General features: G+C 41.0%; 1 protein-coding gene across 3 annotated transcripts in view; it reads right to left on the bottom strand.

Annotated features, from left to right (window-relative positions):
* The window catches only part of SCML4 (Scm polycomb group protein like 4), a 227,069-nt gene extending 213,941 nt beyond the window's left edge, over positions 1 to 13,128 (bottom strand). For all 3 annotated transcript variants that reach the window (XM_075338367.1, XM_075338368.1, XM_075338369.1), the window contains exon 1: positions 12,789 to 13,128. In XM_075338367.1, coding sequence (XP_075194482.1) covers positions 12,789 to 12,864 — 76 coding nt within the window. In that variant the 5' untranslated portion in view covers positions 12,865 to 13,128. The remainder of the gene's footprint in view (positions 1 to 12,788) is intronic.
* Between the last annotated feature and the right edge of the window lie 406 nt (positions 13,129 to 13,534).

Genomic DNA, 13,534 nt, shown 5'->3' with positions numbered 1-13,534 from the left:
ATTGTGCTAACAGAAAATGTGTTACGGTCAGACACAGCCATTACACAGTACATAGCAGGGACAGATATATAAGATTATCTCAGCACAGGAACATTTTTTTATTTTTTTTAACATACATTAAATTGTGGAATTATTATTATTCCAAGAGCTATTGATTAAAATGAACCTTGTGTGAAAACCCCTTGAAGCACTGTAATCATGGAGATCCTGTGATAGTATTGTGATTTACATAATAGCCAATTGGAAGAACCAGAGCAGCAGGGACATGGGAACTGCAGCTTGAAACAATGACAAGGGGTGTACTCAGATTCCCTTTAGGCACTGTAGCTAGTCTATAGTCACTCATAACAAAACTTACTTATGGAGCGGAGCTAAAAAAACACTTACACAGCAGGAAATCACTTTATACATTTGCTACTAACTTACATAGAATTTTAGAAACCACAATATCACTTTGATAAAGATACAAAGACTTATATGGCATTATATTATATATATATATATATATATATATATATATATATATATATATATATATATATATATATATATATATATATATATATATATATATTAAACCTGTACAGCAAGGTTTAGTAGGTAATGAATTTCCATGTTTCTGTTTCTACTAAAATCTAACCAGAAATAATCTATAGTCACAATATTACCAAATATTGAAAGGATTTACATTTACAGGTTCCTGCCTGGCTCCAGTCTCTTTTTACTAACTGCAGAAGTGACAAAGTGTACATCACTTCTGCAGATACTGAGCACAGCGGTTCTGCAGATGAAGATAGCACTGAAGTCAGTGATTGGCTTTAGCTGTAGTCGTGACTGGAGCAGCCGCAGGGGGCCGATGCTGACTCCGACAAGGGTGAGTACCTTTTTTTATTTTATGATTTTAAAGGGAATTAGTAGGTTTTGCTATGTAATCTGAGAACAGCATGATGTGGGGGTTAAAACACATTTCAGTAATGCCATTTTATCAAGCTCCCTACTTTTGTTTACTTGTAATGTTTGTTTTAGCTTCAAGAGATTATCATTGCTGGACTTGGTCAGCTACAGTAGCAGGTGATGGGAATAACAGAGTCCAAGTGCTGGTCACAGTAAATAAGGCTATGGAAGCAATTAAACACAGACGCTACCATAGAAATATGTAGAATCAGTAGGAGAGGAAATCGGGTATAAGCAACGTTAACACCACGGAATCCGATATTAATATAATTCCTTTATTGTTAGAATTGAATGGACACTATGTAAAAAGCATAGCCGAGCAATTTATACTGTTTCCATAATTCACATTTCCCTCTCCAGTTATGAACAACTAAGATGCAAGTAACCATTTAAAGAATCCAGTGTCACTTGCCATAAATCCCCATAAAAATTAAAATATACCAATTAAAAGTGATGTTACACATTGCATTTTTGTATTACAGCATAGGTGTTTACTGGGTACTGAAACCAGGTTTTTAAAGGAGTTTTCCACTACTAATGTGACCCCCCTTTCATTTGGCCCAACTCTTCCTAACTACCACTTTCCTAATATACTTCTGCTACCTATCCTGCTCCTGTAAGCTGATCTCTCTGCGGCTCCTATATTCCTATGTTGATGTTATGGCTTTCATCCTTCTGGTCTGGAGACCGGAGTCGGACACACTAAGCAGGGCATGTCACTGGTGGGGAGGTGGCTGCATCTCTGTGAGTGACAGCAGTCTGACCACGCATGCCCAAATCAGACTTCACTTTCCCAACCATCTGCTTTACAGTGCGATGCTTTCATGTGACAAGCGCAGCGATGTACTTATCACAAGGTGATATACTATCTAGTGATTGGCACATTGCAGTGCTTGTAATGTGGCACCCCTGAGTGTCAGGTGTCACAGGGTACTACATCCAGTCCCGGATTCCTGGAAGACCAGTGCTGGTAACTAACAACAACACACACACACACACACAAATCCACGCACTTTTCCCCAGACTGGGTGACAGACTAGAGATGGAACGAACGGTTGGTCACCTATAGGCTGGGACGCATCCAATCCACTAGTCAGTGACCTGGGAGGAGGAGGGGCTGGTCAGTGCAGTTTCACACAGACAGACAAGAAGTGAAAGTCTGAAGAGGGAGAGGGGAGAAGACAGTCAGCCAGCACCTGTGAAGTGACTTGTTGAGTAAAAAGCAGTACAGTCGCTGGGAGAGTACGTACCAGTACTCACAGGAATAAGCACCGACGGGGCACAGGGCCCAAGTTCAGGAAGACGCTTCAGGCTCACCTGATAAAGACCTGCCCAGTGAGGGGACCATCAAGGACCTTACCGGCATTAGTGTCCGGGGCACAGCAGCAGAGAGGGAACCTGGGAACGGGGACAGAGGTTAGACCCAAGAGAGGTTCAAGCTGCCTGCCGTACGGGCCAGGACTGTGACAAAAGGAGGGGGATCCCAAAAATGCTCCAAGCCACGGGGACCCCCCAACTACTACAGGGTGCATGGAAGTAAAGCTCACCAGTTCACTACACCAGCACTGGAACAAAAGGGAATACCAGATTGGTAAAGACCAGCACAAACCGGGTAGCAGTAACTCCAAACCAGTGAGTAAAGAAGCACAAGTTAAACCGCAGCCCCTGTGTTGTCCTAATTCTTCCTACACATCTGCACCAATATACTACAACCACCATCCTCCTCCCCTGGGGCCTAGCTCTACTTGCAGAGAGCCATCACACCTAAGCTGCCCAACACCACCAGCCCCAGTAATGAGAGACTTTGCAGCAGCGGCTTCTCCCTTATAGCCACATACCGCAAGTGGCATCACGAAAAATATTTTATTTTTCCCTTGTACAAATCCCCTTTTAAGCGACCCCCAGGGTCACGGCGGCGGGCAACAGCCACCCACTGAACTTTCCCAGTAATATACAGCCCGGGACCAAGTACCCCAAAGCCCTGGGGTGTGTCAGTAACATGAAAGCACCACATTGTAAAGCAGGCTGAGAAGAGAGAAGTTTGACTTTGGCATGTGTGCCCAGACTGCTGTCACTCACAGAGACGTGGCTGTACCCTCACCAGTGACATGACCTGGTCAGTGTGCACGATTCAGGTCTGCAGACCAGAAGAATCAAAGCCAGAACATCAACACAGGAATATACACGCTGCTGAGAGATCGGCTTACAGGAGTAGAGTAGGTAAAAGTAGTATATTAGGAAAGTGTTAGTTAAGAATAGTTAGGACAATTGAAAGGGGGGGACATTATTAGAGGAAAACCTCTTTCAACGAAGACATTTTTCACAGCGTGTGACCATGGACTAGGGTTGAGAGCTAAGTTAAGTGACAATCTCTATGGTAATCACTACAACTCCCACTCGTCACTCAGCTTTTATACAATACTGAATTCCAAATCTAACCTGTGTGTGCATCTACATAATAGTGAGGGGATGTTTCATTCCATTAGTACAAACAAAATATGTGCCATAATTACCTAATTAGTAGAAGTCCAACTAGCAGAATAGATTGATCCCTAAGAATGAACTAACCCCAAAATTCAGAGTACTTCAACACAGCTCATTCATTGGAATAGATCTTTGTTGCTGTTCCGTTCACAGCAGGTAGCTCAGAGTACCTCTGTTTAGGGAAAAAGCCGAAGACTTTGGACTTTTCATTATCCGGATCAGTAGATGTCTCATAGATTGGACCCAACATATACCGTATCTTAGCAATACACAAGAACATTATACAATAGGAATACCCCTTTACATTATAGTCTTCTGTTTAATCAGTAAATAAGCTTAGAAGCCAACACTAAGACAATATAATAAATGCTTTCTGTGATGCTAATGTTTGTAGAAGAAAATATACATAGAAAATGACAGCATTTCAAGCTCCACAGACGCAACACATCCGAGGCAGTTGGTTCCCATAGAAGAAGCAATTAAAAAGAAATATTAACATGTTAGACTTTACAAATGAGCCTGGTGATTTGAGAGCACAGGAGAGGCTAAATGAGGTCTTCCTTTGTATATCAGTCAGGCTCCTCTGCTCTTCTTCTTGACAAGAAGGGGGGGGGGAAGAGGAGTAGTAATATTGTCACCGGAGGGAGGTACTGAAAACATTGGCCTTCCAAAATGTAAATGTTGCAGTTCAAGAGAGAACCCCCTAATGCTACATAGTTTACCTTCCATATGTGGACTCTTCACACCGAAAAATTCTAAATAATAGTTAAAAAAATTGTTTAAAAGAACTGAGAGTCCTCAGTGGTGGATACCTTTTAATGGCTAACTGAAAAGATGGTAATAATGGCAAGCTAAAAAAATAAATAATAATAAATAATAGTTGAAATCTCAAAAATCTGTATACACCTATAAACCAAAATGGCATTTTATAACCCAACTTAACTACTTGAAAGGCTACAGAGAGGTGCGTATATATAAATATGCGAAGACTTAAAGGAGCACCACTTCCTATACCCAGCATTATTAGAAATACATGTTTGTATGCCAGTATATAAAATTCTTCAATGAAACAATGAATTGTGGATTATAGATCCAGATATCAAATCTAATCTAATCACTCCTGTTCTGTCATTTAGGATGTATTGTAGTAAAAATACAAAAGCTCATGGTTGACACTGAATGAGTGAAATCCATCTTGCTCCATACGTGCTTGTCTGCGGCACATTACTACCAGGATGACATTATGCTTTATGTTGCTAGGTTACTCGATGTGAGTTTGCATATTCAGTTTATAATATGTTCATTTGTGATATATAGCCAAGTAACATAAGCAAGGACAACTTGGTGCAGCTTAGTCATGTTAGAATCTAACCTAGAGACTAATGTATTCTTCTGCGTGTTTGAGTGGGGTGAGTAGTATGCGTGTGTGTTATATAGTGATATATTTTGTATACTGATGTGTGTGTTATATACTGATGTGTATGCATTATACAGTATCATGATGTGTGTTATACACTAATATGTGTGTTATATACTGATGTGTATATGTTATCATCTTGTGTGTTATATACTAATGTGTGTGTGTGTGTGTGTGTGTGTGTGTGTGTGTGTTATATACTGATGTGTATGTGTTATATCATGGTGTGTTATATACTAATATATGTGTTATATACTGATATGTGTTGTATACTGATGTGTATGTATTATACAGTATCTTGATGTGTGTTATATACTGATGTGTATATGTTATCATCTTGTGTGTTATATACTAGTGTGTGTGTGTATGTGTATATATATATATATATATATATATATATATATATATATATATATATATATATATATATATATATATATATATATTATATATATATATACACACACACACAATGTGTGTGTGTGTTATATACTGATGTGTTTTATTTACTGATGTGTATGTTTTATATCATGATGTGTGTTATATACTAATTTGTGTATTATATACTGACGTGTGTGTCTGGTATATAATGATGTGTATATGCTTCAAGAGGAACCTCAAGACCCATCTCTTCCAACAAGCCTACAACCTACATTAGCCCTCAGTCCAGTAGACCACTGCACAACCAGCTCTGTCCTCACCTATTGTACCATCACCCATTCCCTGTAGACTGCGAGCCCTCGCGGGCAGGGTCCTCTCTCCTCCTATACCAGTCTGTTTTGTACTGTTGATTGTTGTACGTATACCCTCTTTCACTTGTAAAGTGCCATGGAATAAATGGCGCTATAATAATAAATAATAATAATATCATGATTTTTGTTATATACTATTGTGTGTTATATTCTAGTGTGCGTGTGTGTGATATACTAATGTGAAAGTGTGTTTATATACTGATGTGTATGTGTTATGTCATGATGTGTGTTTTGTACTAATGTGCGTATTCTATACTGATGTATACGTACAAACAGGTCGGCACTCTGCAATATTATATGCATTGCTCATGCTTGAGGAAAGGGCTCGAAGTCCTGTAATATAGTAGTAGGGTAACCTCAACACTGAGAAATGAAAAATGAGGATTCTTGCTGCAAAAAAGGCTTTATTACAAAATCCGGCACCAAAATTGAACACGTCCACAGTCAGTGTTGACCAGTTTTTGGTCTTTCAGCGACACCTGTGCAGGTACCATCCGGATGTTTGATTTGGCTATGTCATGTGTATCACACCCAAATCACACATCAGGATGGTACCTGCACAGATGTTCCTGTAAAAGATCAGAAATTGGTTGAAACGAAAATCCTCTCTCAGTGCTGAGGTTGCCCTACTACTATATATTGATGTGTGTTGTATACGAGTGTGTGTGTGGTGTGTACTGATGTGTGTGTGTGTGTGTGTGTGTGTGTGTGTGTGTGTGTGTGTGTGTGTGTATGTGTGATGTATTCTGATGTGTGTTATATACTAACATTCCCATTGCACCTGCACTCACTACAGTGCTGTTGGAGCCTTAGGATACATGCCCACTATGAGTTTTTATCGCATTTTTTGACTCTGCATATTTGCTGTAGCCAATCACTGAACTTCATGTCTGACGTACAGGGGTGTGAAAAAGTGTTCGCCCCCTTCCTGATTTCTTATTCTTTTGCATGTTTATCAAACTTAAATGTTTCAGATCACAGAACAAATTTAAATATTAGACAAAGATAACACAAGTAAACACAAAATGCAGTATATAGTATAAATGAAGGTCTTTATTATTAAGGGAAAATGAAATCCAAAACTACAGGGCCCTGTGTGAAGAAGTGATCGTCCCCTCTTAAAACCTTTTAAATTAACAGTTTTTATGATATCTTTGGGAAGCTGAGTTCACTTTCCCTAGCCACACTCAGGCCCGATCACTGTCGCCCCTCTTGAAAAAGCTGGCGCGAAACGTACGTCGGGGAAAGGAGAGAGTCATCTACTGCTCAGGTATTCACTATAGTTTGGTTTACGCTCAATTACAAAAAATGCTGATAGTGGTAGAAAGTGATGTAATGTTATATATGCGATTCGCGTGATGCTATATGATACTGTTAGGCACACACCGTGAACTCTATGTTGTCATGGTCATACCAACTATAACCTTGTGCGGCTTCAGGCTGACTGTGAATTGATCAGCCGGCTGACGGGTGGAGATCAGATTCACTTTAGGTGGTACGGCAATTCCTCCCCTAATCTGCTGGTTTCACTTTCTGATATAGTGTGAGTTCATAGTTGGTTATGGCCACATAGATCATAGCCTTGTGCGGTTTTAGCTGGCTAAGAATTGATTAGCCGGCTGCAGGGTAGAGGCGTGTCACTATTACATATGCCTAAGTCTAGGTTAATTTGCAAAATGCTATCTGCTTAACAGCTGGTATTGGGATTTTTTTTTTTTTTTTGCCATCGAGATTCTTTAAGATTTGTCTGACACGGCACGGCAATCCCGCCTCTAAACCGCTGGGCTTCATGTTCATGACATATGTCTGTATATAAAAAAAAGAATTCGTTTTTTTCGTGCTTGTATTTACTGCTTCCCATATGTGAAATTTGGCTGCCTTTCTAAGGTTTATAAACGAATTAATTGGTTGATATCGATTTTTACTGACAAAATGGAGATCTTTAGAGATTAATTCAAGATACATAATAATATTATCAGAGTTAAAATAATAAAATAAATATGTTTATATGTATTTTCTGCAGATTGGTAAAGAAATAATTTCTTGTCATTTGTTTCTTGAATCTCTATATAAATTTATATAAAAATTTCTTAATAAACAACTAAGATGGAGATATACTGTTGAGACAGCCAAATAATGAAATCAAAACCTGGGAATGACTTATAGCATGAGTGCATTGTTTTGATGATGAATTATCGCATCATGTGAATTGAACCATATATATAAAAATTTATGCCTAAATATATAATAGGATATTTAATGCCAAACCTTTTTTAACCTGAGGCAGTTTTTTGGATGTAACATGATCTCCTTTGTGGTGTGGTTTATGTTTGAATAATAAAAAAATGATGGAATAAAAATATTTTGAATTTACTCTATGATATTTTCATTATTTATTAGCGTTGCTTCAATATACCCAGGTTGTTTACCTAAGGGTGCCTTTCGTGTTCTGCCGATTACTGTCACACCTGTTCTCAATCAAGAAATCACTTAAGTAGGACCTGCCTGACAAAGTGAAGAAGACCCAATGATCCTCAAAAATTAGACATTATGCTGCGATCCAAAGAAATTCAGGAACAAATGAGAAAAAGTAATTGAGATCTATCAGTCTGGAAAAGGTTATAAAGCCATTTCTAAAGCTTTGGAACTCCAGCGAACCACACTGAGAGCCATTATCTACAAATGTCAAAAACATGGAACCAAGGTGAACCTTCCCAGGAGTGACTGGTCGACCAAAATTACCACCAGAGCGCAGCATTGATGCATTAAAGAGGTCACAAAAGACCCCACAACAACATCCAAATAACTGCAGGCCTCACTTGTCTCAGTTAAGGTCAGTATTCATGACTCCACCAAAAGAATGAGACTGGGCAAAAATAAATAAATAAAAAATAACTGCATGGCAGAGTTCCTAGACGAAAACCACTGCTGAGCAAAAAGGAACATAAAGGCTCATCTCAATTTTGCCAGAAAACATCTTGATGATCTCCAAGACTTTTAGGAGAATATTCTGTTGACTAACGAGAAAAAAATTAACTTTTTGGAAAGTTTACGTCCAATTACATCTGGCGTAGAAGTAACACAGGATTTCAGAAAAGGAACATCATACCAACAGTAAAATATGATGGCAATAGTAGTGTGTTCATCTGGGGTTGTTTTTCTGCTTCAGGACCCAGAAGATTTGTTATGGTAAATGGGACCATGAATTCAGCTGTCTACCAAAAAATCTTGAAGGCGAATGTCCGGCCACCTGTTTGTGAATCGTGACCTCCAACGTAAGCGCACTGGGTTATGTAGCAGGACACTGATCCAAAACACACCAGAAAGTCCACCTCTGAATGGTTTAAGAAAAGCAAAATTAAGACTTTATGGTCAGGACTTTGACTAGGCCAAACTAATCATATTGAGATGCTGAGGCATAAGCTAAAAAAGGCAGTTAATGGTCGAAAACCCTCTAATGTGGCTGAATTACCACAATTCTGCAAAGATGAGTGAGCCAAAATTCCTAAAGAGTGTTATAAAAGAATCATTGCCAGTTATCGCAGACGCTTGATTGCAGTTGTTGCTGCTAAGGGTGGCCCAACCAGTTATTATATTTAGGGGGCAATCACTTTAGGTTTAGATTTCTTTTTCCTTTAATAATAAAGACCTAAATTTATAAACTGCATTTTGTGTTTACTTGTGTTATCTTTGTCTAATATTAATATTTGTTGGTGATGTGAAATATTTAAGTGTGCCAAACATGCAAAAGAATAAGAAATCAGGAAGGAGGCAAAGAATTTTTCACACCACTGTAGATGTTATGAGCCCCGAGCTCAGTAATTAGTTGTAGCATTAAAGATGTGAATTTGTCACTGTAGCCAATCAACAAGGGCCGGAGCAGTGATGAAAGGCAGTGATGTTCCCCAGTAGGGTGAGTAAAAGCTCAGTTTGCTTTTTGTGTGTGTGTCAGCCAGCCTATGGAGTAAAAAACTGTGATTCAGGAGAACCCCTTTAACTGATATGAGCCTTGACTTAATGGCATTGGAAAAAATCAAGCCCTTATGTCAACTCAAAAATAAAAAGATATGGCTCTCGGAAACTTGAAACAAAGTAATTCATCTTCAAGGCCAAAAAATTGAAAGGTATAGCTAGCATCACATGGTTGTTCAGAGTTTAGGGTTTTTTGTATTGTTATTGGAACAGAATAAGGGAACTTATGAAATAAATAGAAGGAACACAATTAATGATGGACCGACCACATTGGTTAGATGTTTTTGGTTTCCTTATGGATGTCCATCTTTTTAATGGCAAAATAATTCGGCAGCAAGCTGTGATAATTGTACAACTTGTGACTGAGCCTCCTAATAAATAGTACAACAAATACCAAAACATGAGTGTGAACTTAACCTAATATTAGCGTGGAACCTTACAGTTGGCCCCCAGAGTCATTTCTACTAGTGGCTCCAAGGCATCCCAGTCAGACACTACTGGGGTCAAATCCCACTGAGGACAACATCTGCAAGTTTATATGTTCTCCAGTGATGAGTGAGCACTACCATGCTCAGGTGCTCGGTACTTTTAATTAGCAGGCAATGCACGAATGAGTACTCAAGTACACAAGTATAATGGAAGTCAATGGGGAACATGAACATTTTTCCAGGAACTCTGCCGGAAAATTCTAGAGTTTCCCATTGACTTTAATTGACTTTAGCATTAACAGCTCATTACGAGTACCAAGCACCCGAGCATGGTAGTGGCCGCTCATCGTTACTCATTACCAGTACCAAACACTCAAGAATGGTATTACTCACTCATCACTACCAAGCATGGTAGTACTCGCTCATCACTACTTGTTACAAGTACCGAGCACCCCAGCATGCTAGTGCTCACTCATTACTACTCGTTACGATTACCGAGCACCTGGGCATGGTAGTGCTCGCTCATCACTACTTGTTACGATTACCGAGCACCTGGGCATGGTAGTGCTCGCTTATCACTACTTGTTACGATTACCGAGCACCTGGGCCTGGTAGTGCTCGCTCATCACTAGCCGTTACGAGTACCGAGCACCCAGGCATAGTAGTGCTCACTCATCACTACTCGTTAACCATTACCGAGCACCTGGGAATGGTAGTGCTCGCTCATTACTACTCGTTACGAGTACCAAGCACCCGAGCATGGTAGTGCCTGCACATCACTAATCGTTACAAGGACCAAGCACCTGAGCATGGTAGTGCCCATTCATCACTAATGTTCTCCCATATTTACGTCAGTTTCCTCCGAGTACTCCTGTTTTCTCCCACACTCTAAAGCCCCAGTGATAAGGAATTGTGAGCCCCTATAGGGACAGTGATGACGTCTGTAAAGCGCTGTGGAATATGATGGTACTATTTAAGCAAAATAAAGAAATGGTGCAAACATAAAAGCAGGGATCTTGCATTGCATATCTATGGCATTTAACGCTGCTTAATTCAGGTTTAACTTCTATACTAGGCATGTGAACAATTTCTTGACAGGCAAATTAACCTTGTATGGTTGCATTAATAAAAAAAAAAAAGATTTTAAGAAATAGGGTTGTTAGAAGTCACTGAATATCTATTTATACAGTCATCCCAGTTTTTCTCTGAAGGGGTTAACTGCTTTTCCATCTGCAAGATATCCCAGAATGGCTTCTGAAAACATTACCAGAGCTGATAGTAAAGCTGTATTAGTGGAGATTACAGTATCTCCCAAACTGAAGTACACAAGGATACAAATGACCAGCAGGATATACAGCCCCTTAGAAGGCCATGTCCAGTGAGAGCCATTCCTTCTATTACAGGACTAATCATGCAGCTCTTACACCAGGCTGACACTGGCAAGTAGAACTGACTGTGCAAAGTGCTACTATTATATCCAGGCAGGTCACTTTCCAGGCTCATTCACCTGGAAGAATTGGAGCCTTCCCATGACAGTGCATTCACAAATGTATTCTACCAGCAGTAAGGAATAGACTATGCAGCAAATACATAAATGACACATGGACAGCAATGCATGACACATGGACAGCAATGCATGACACATGGGACAGCAAGGCATGACACATGGGACAGCAAGGCATGACACATGGGACAGCAAGGCATGACACATGGGACAGCAAGGCATGACACATGGGACAGCAAGGCATGACACATGGGACAGCAAGGCATGACACATGGGACAGCAAGGCATGACACATGGGACAGCAAGGCATGACACATGGGACAGCAAGGCATGACACATGGGACAGCAAGGCATGACACATGGGAAAGCAAGGCATGACACATGGGAAAGCAAGGCATGACACATGGGAAAGCAAGGCATGACACATGGGAAAGCAAGGCACGACACATGGGACAGCAATGCATGACACATGGGACAGCAAGGCACGACACATGGGAAAGCAAGGCACGACACATGGGAAAGCAAGGCACGACACATGGGACAGCAAGGCACGACACATGGGACAGCAAGGCATGACACATGGGACAGCAAGGCATGACACATGGGACAGCAAGGCATGACACATGGGACAGCAAGGCATGACACATGGACAGCAAGGCATGACACATGGACAGCAAGGCATGACACATGGGAAAGCAAGGCACGACACATGGGAAAGCAAGGCACGACACATGGGACAGCAAGGCACGACACATGGGACAGCAAGGCATGACACATGGGAAAGCAAGGCACGACACATGGGACAGCAAGGCACGACACATGGGACAGCAAGGCACGACACATGGGACAGCAAGGCATGACACATGGGACAGCAAGGCATGACACATGGGACAGCAAGGCATGACACATGGGACAGCAAGGCATGACACATGGGACAGCAAGGCATGACACATGGGACAGCAAGGCATGACACATGGGACAGCAAGGCACAGCTCTGTGCCTGGAAATATACAGTTCTACTTTACATTATGCATCATAGTTGCAATGTGAACAGCATGCACAGCAATATAATGGCAGAGATTTGTGTGATACATAAACAGGACGTTAGAAATAGGCAATAAAATAATCTCTCCATATATAATGTGGGCAGAGGCTGATCCACTCCTAGGACTGTGTTGCTTTCTGCATATCAGCGTCCATGATCTGTGCAGGGCACATATGTATGAATGGCTGTGTACCCTCCAGTGTGCCCTGGCAGGCTGCACAGCTGCCCTTACCTTGGCTTCTTGCAGAGCAGTTGTCAGTGCCTTCACAGGCTGTTGTGACTGCCAGGACAGCTGATTGCCAGGGCATGCACACACAGCAGAGCCATCTTCTCCCTGTCTGCTCTCAGGCTGGCAGTCTCCAGCAGCTCAGCTCTCCAGCTGCAAACATCTCATTAGACTAATGCATTCAGCACAGGCAGAAAACTCCATTTACCATAGCTACAGCAATGAATTTCCATTACGATGACAGATTCAACCACATCATGTCCGGAAAAGCAGCCAACCACTGCCTTGTACAGAACACACACATCTCACATGCACAGAACAGGGCCTGTGTGCTGTGTCCCTTCCTCTAAGCTGCTCAGCCAAAAAATGGCACTCTACAAAAAGTATTAATGGAGTGCACCTGGTCCGCACTGCCCTGAGTGACAGCCCCTGCCTCCCAATCCTCTACAATACACGTCACAAAATTTGGGGTATTCTAAAGAATTTGGGTTCTGACTCCATCTCCTGTTGCCATAGAAACCAGACTGTAACATCTCTTTGTCCTCATAATGCAGCAGCCCTCTCTACACAGCAAACATGACACCCAAATATATATCCCAAGACTGGCACACCGAGATAGCGAGCCATTCACATAGGCACACAAAGACTAGGCTTCACATGCAAGGGCATATGGCAGCCTGCAATTATTGCCTCCATGCACATAGAGCCTATGCGGCTATTACATATGCAGATGTAGTCATGCTATAGAGGCA

This window comes from Anomaloglossus baeobatrachus, chromosome 3 (genome assembly GCF_048569485.1).
Source record: "Anomaloglossus baeobatrachus isolate aAnoBae1 chromosome 3, aAnoBae1.hap1, whole genome shotgun sequence".
Classification (NCBI taxonomy): domain Eukaryota; kingdom Metazoa; phylum Chordata; class Amphibia; order Anura; family Aromobatidae; genus Anomaloglossus; species Anomaloglossus baeobatrachus.
Note: the sequence above shows the minus strand (reverse complement) of the source record. Positions and strands in the feature narration are given on the sequence as shown.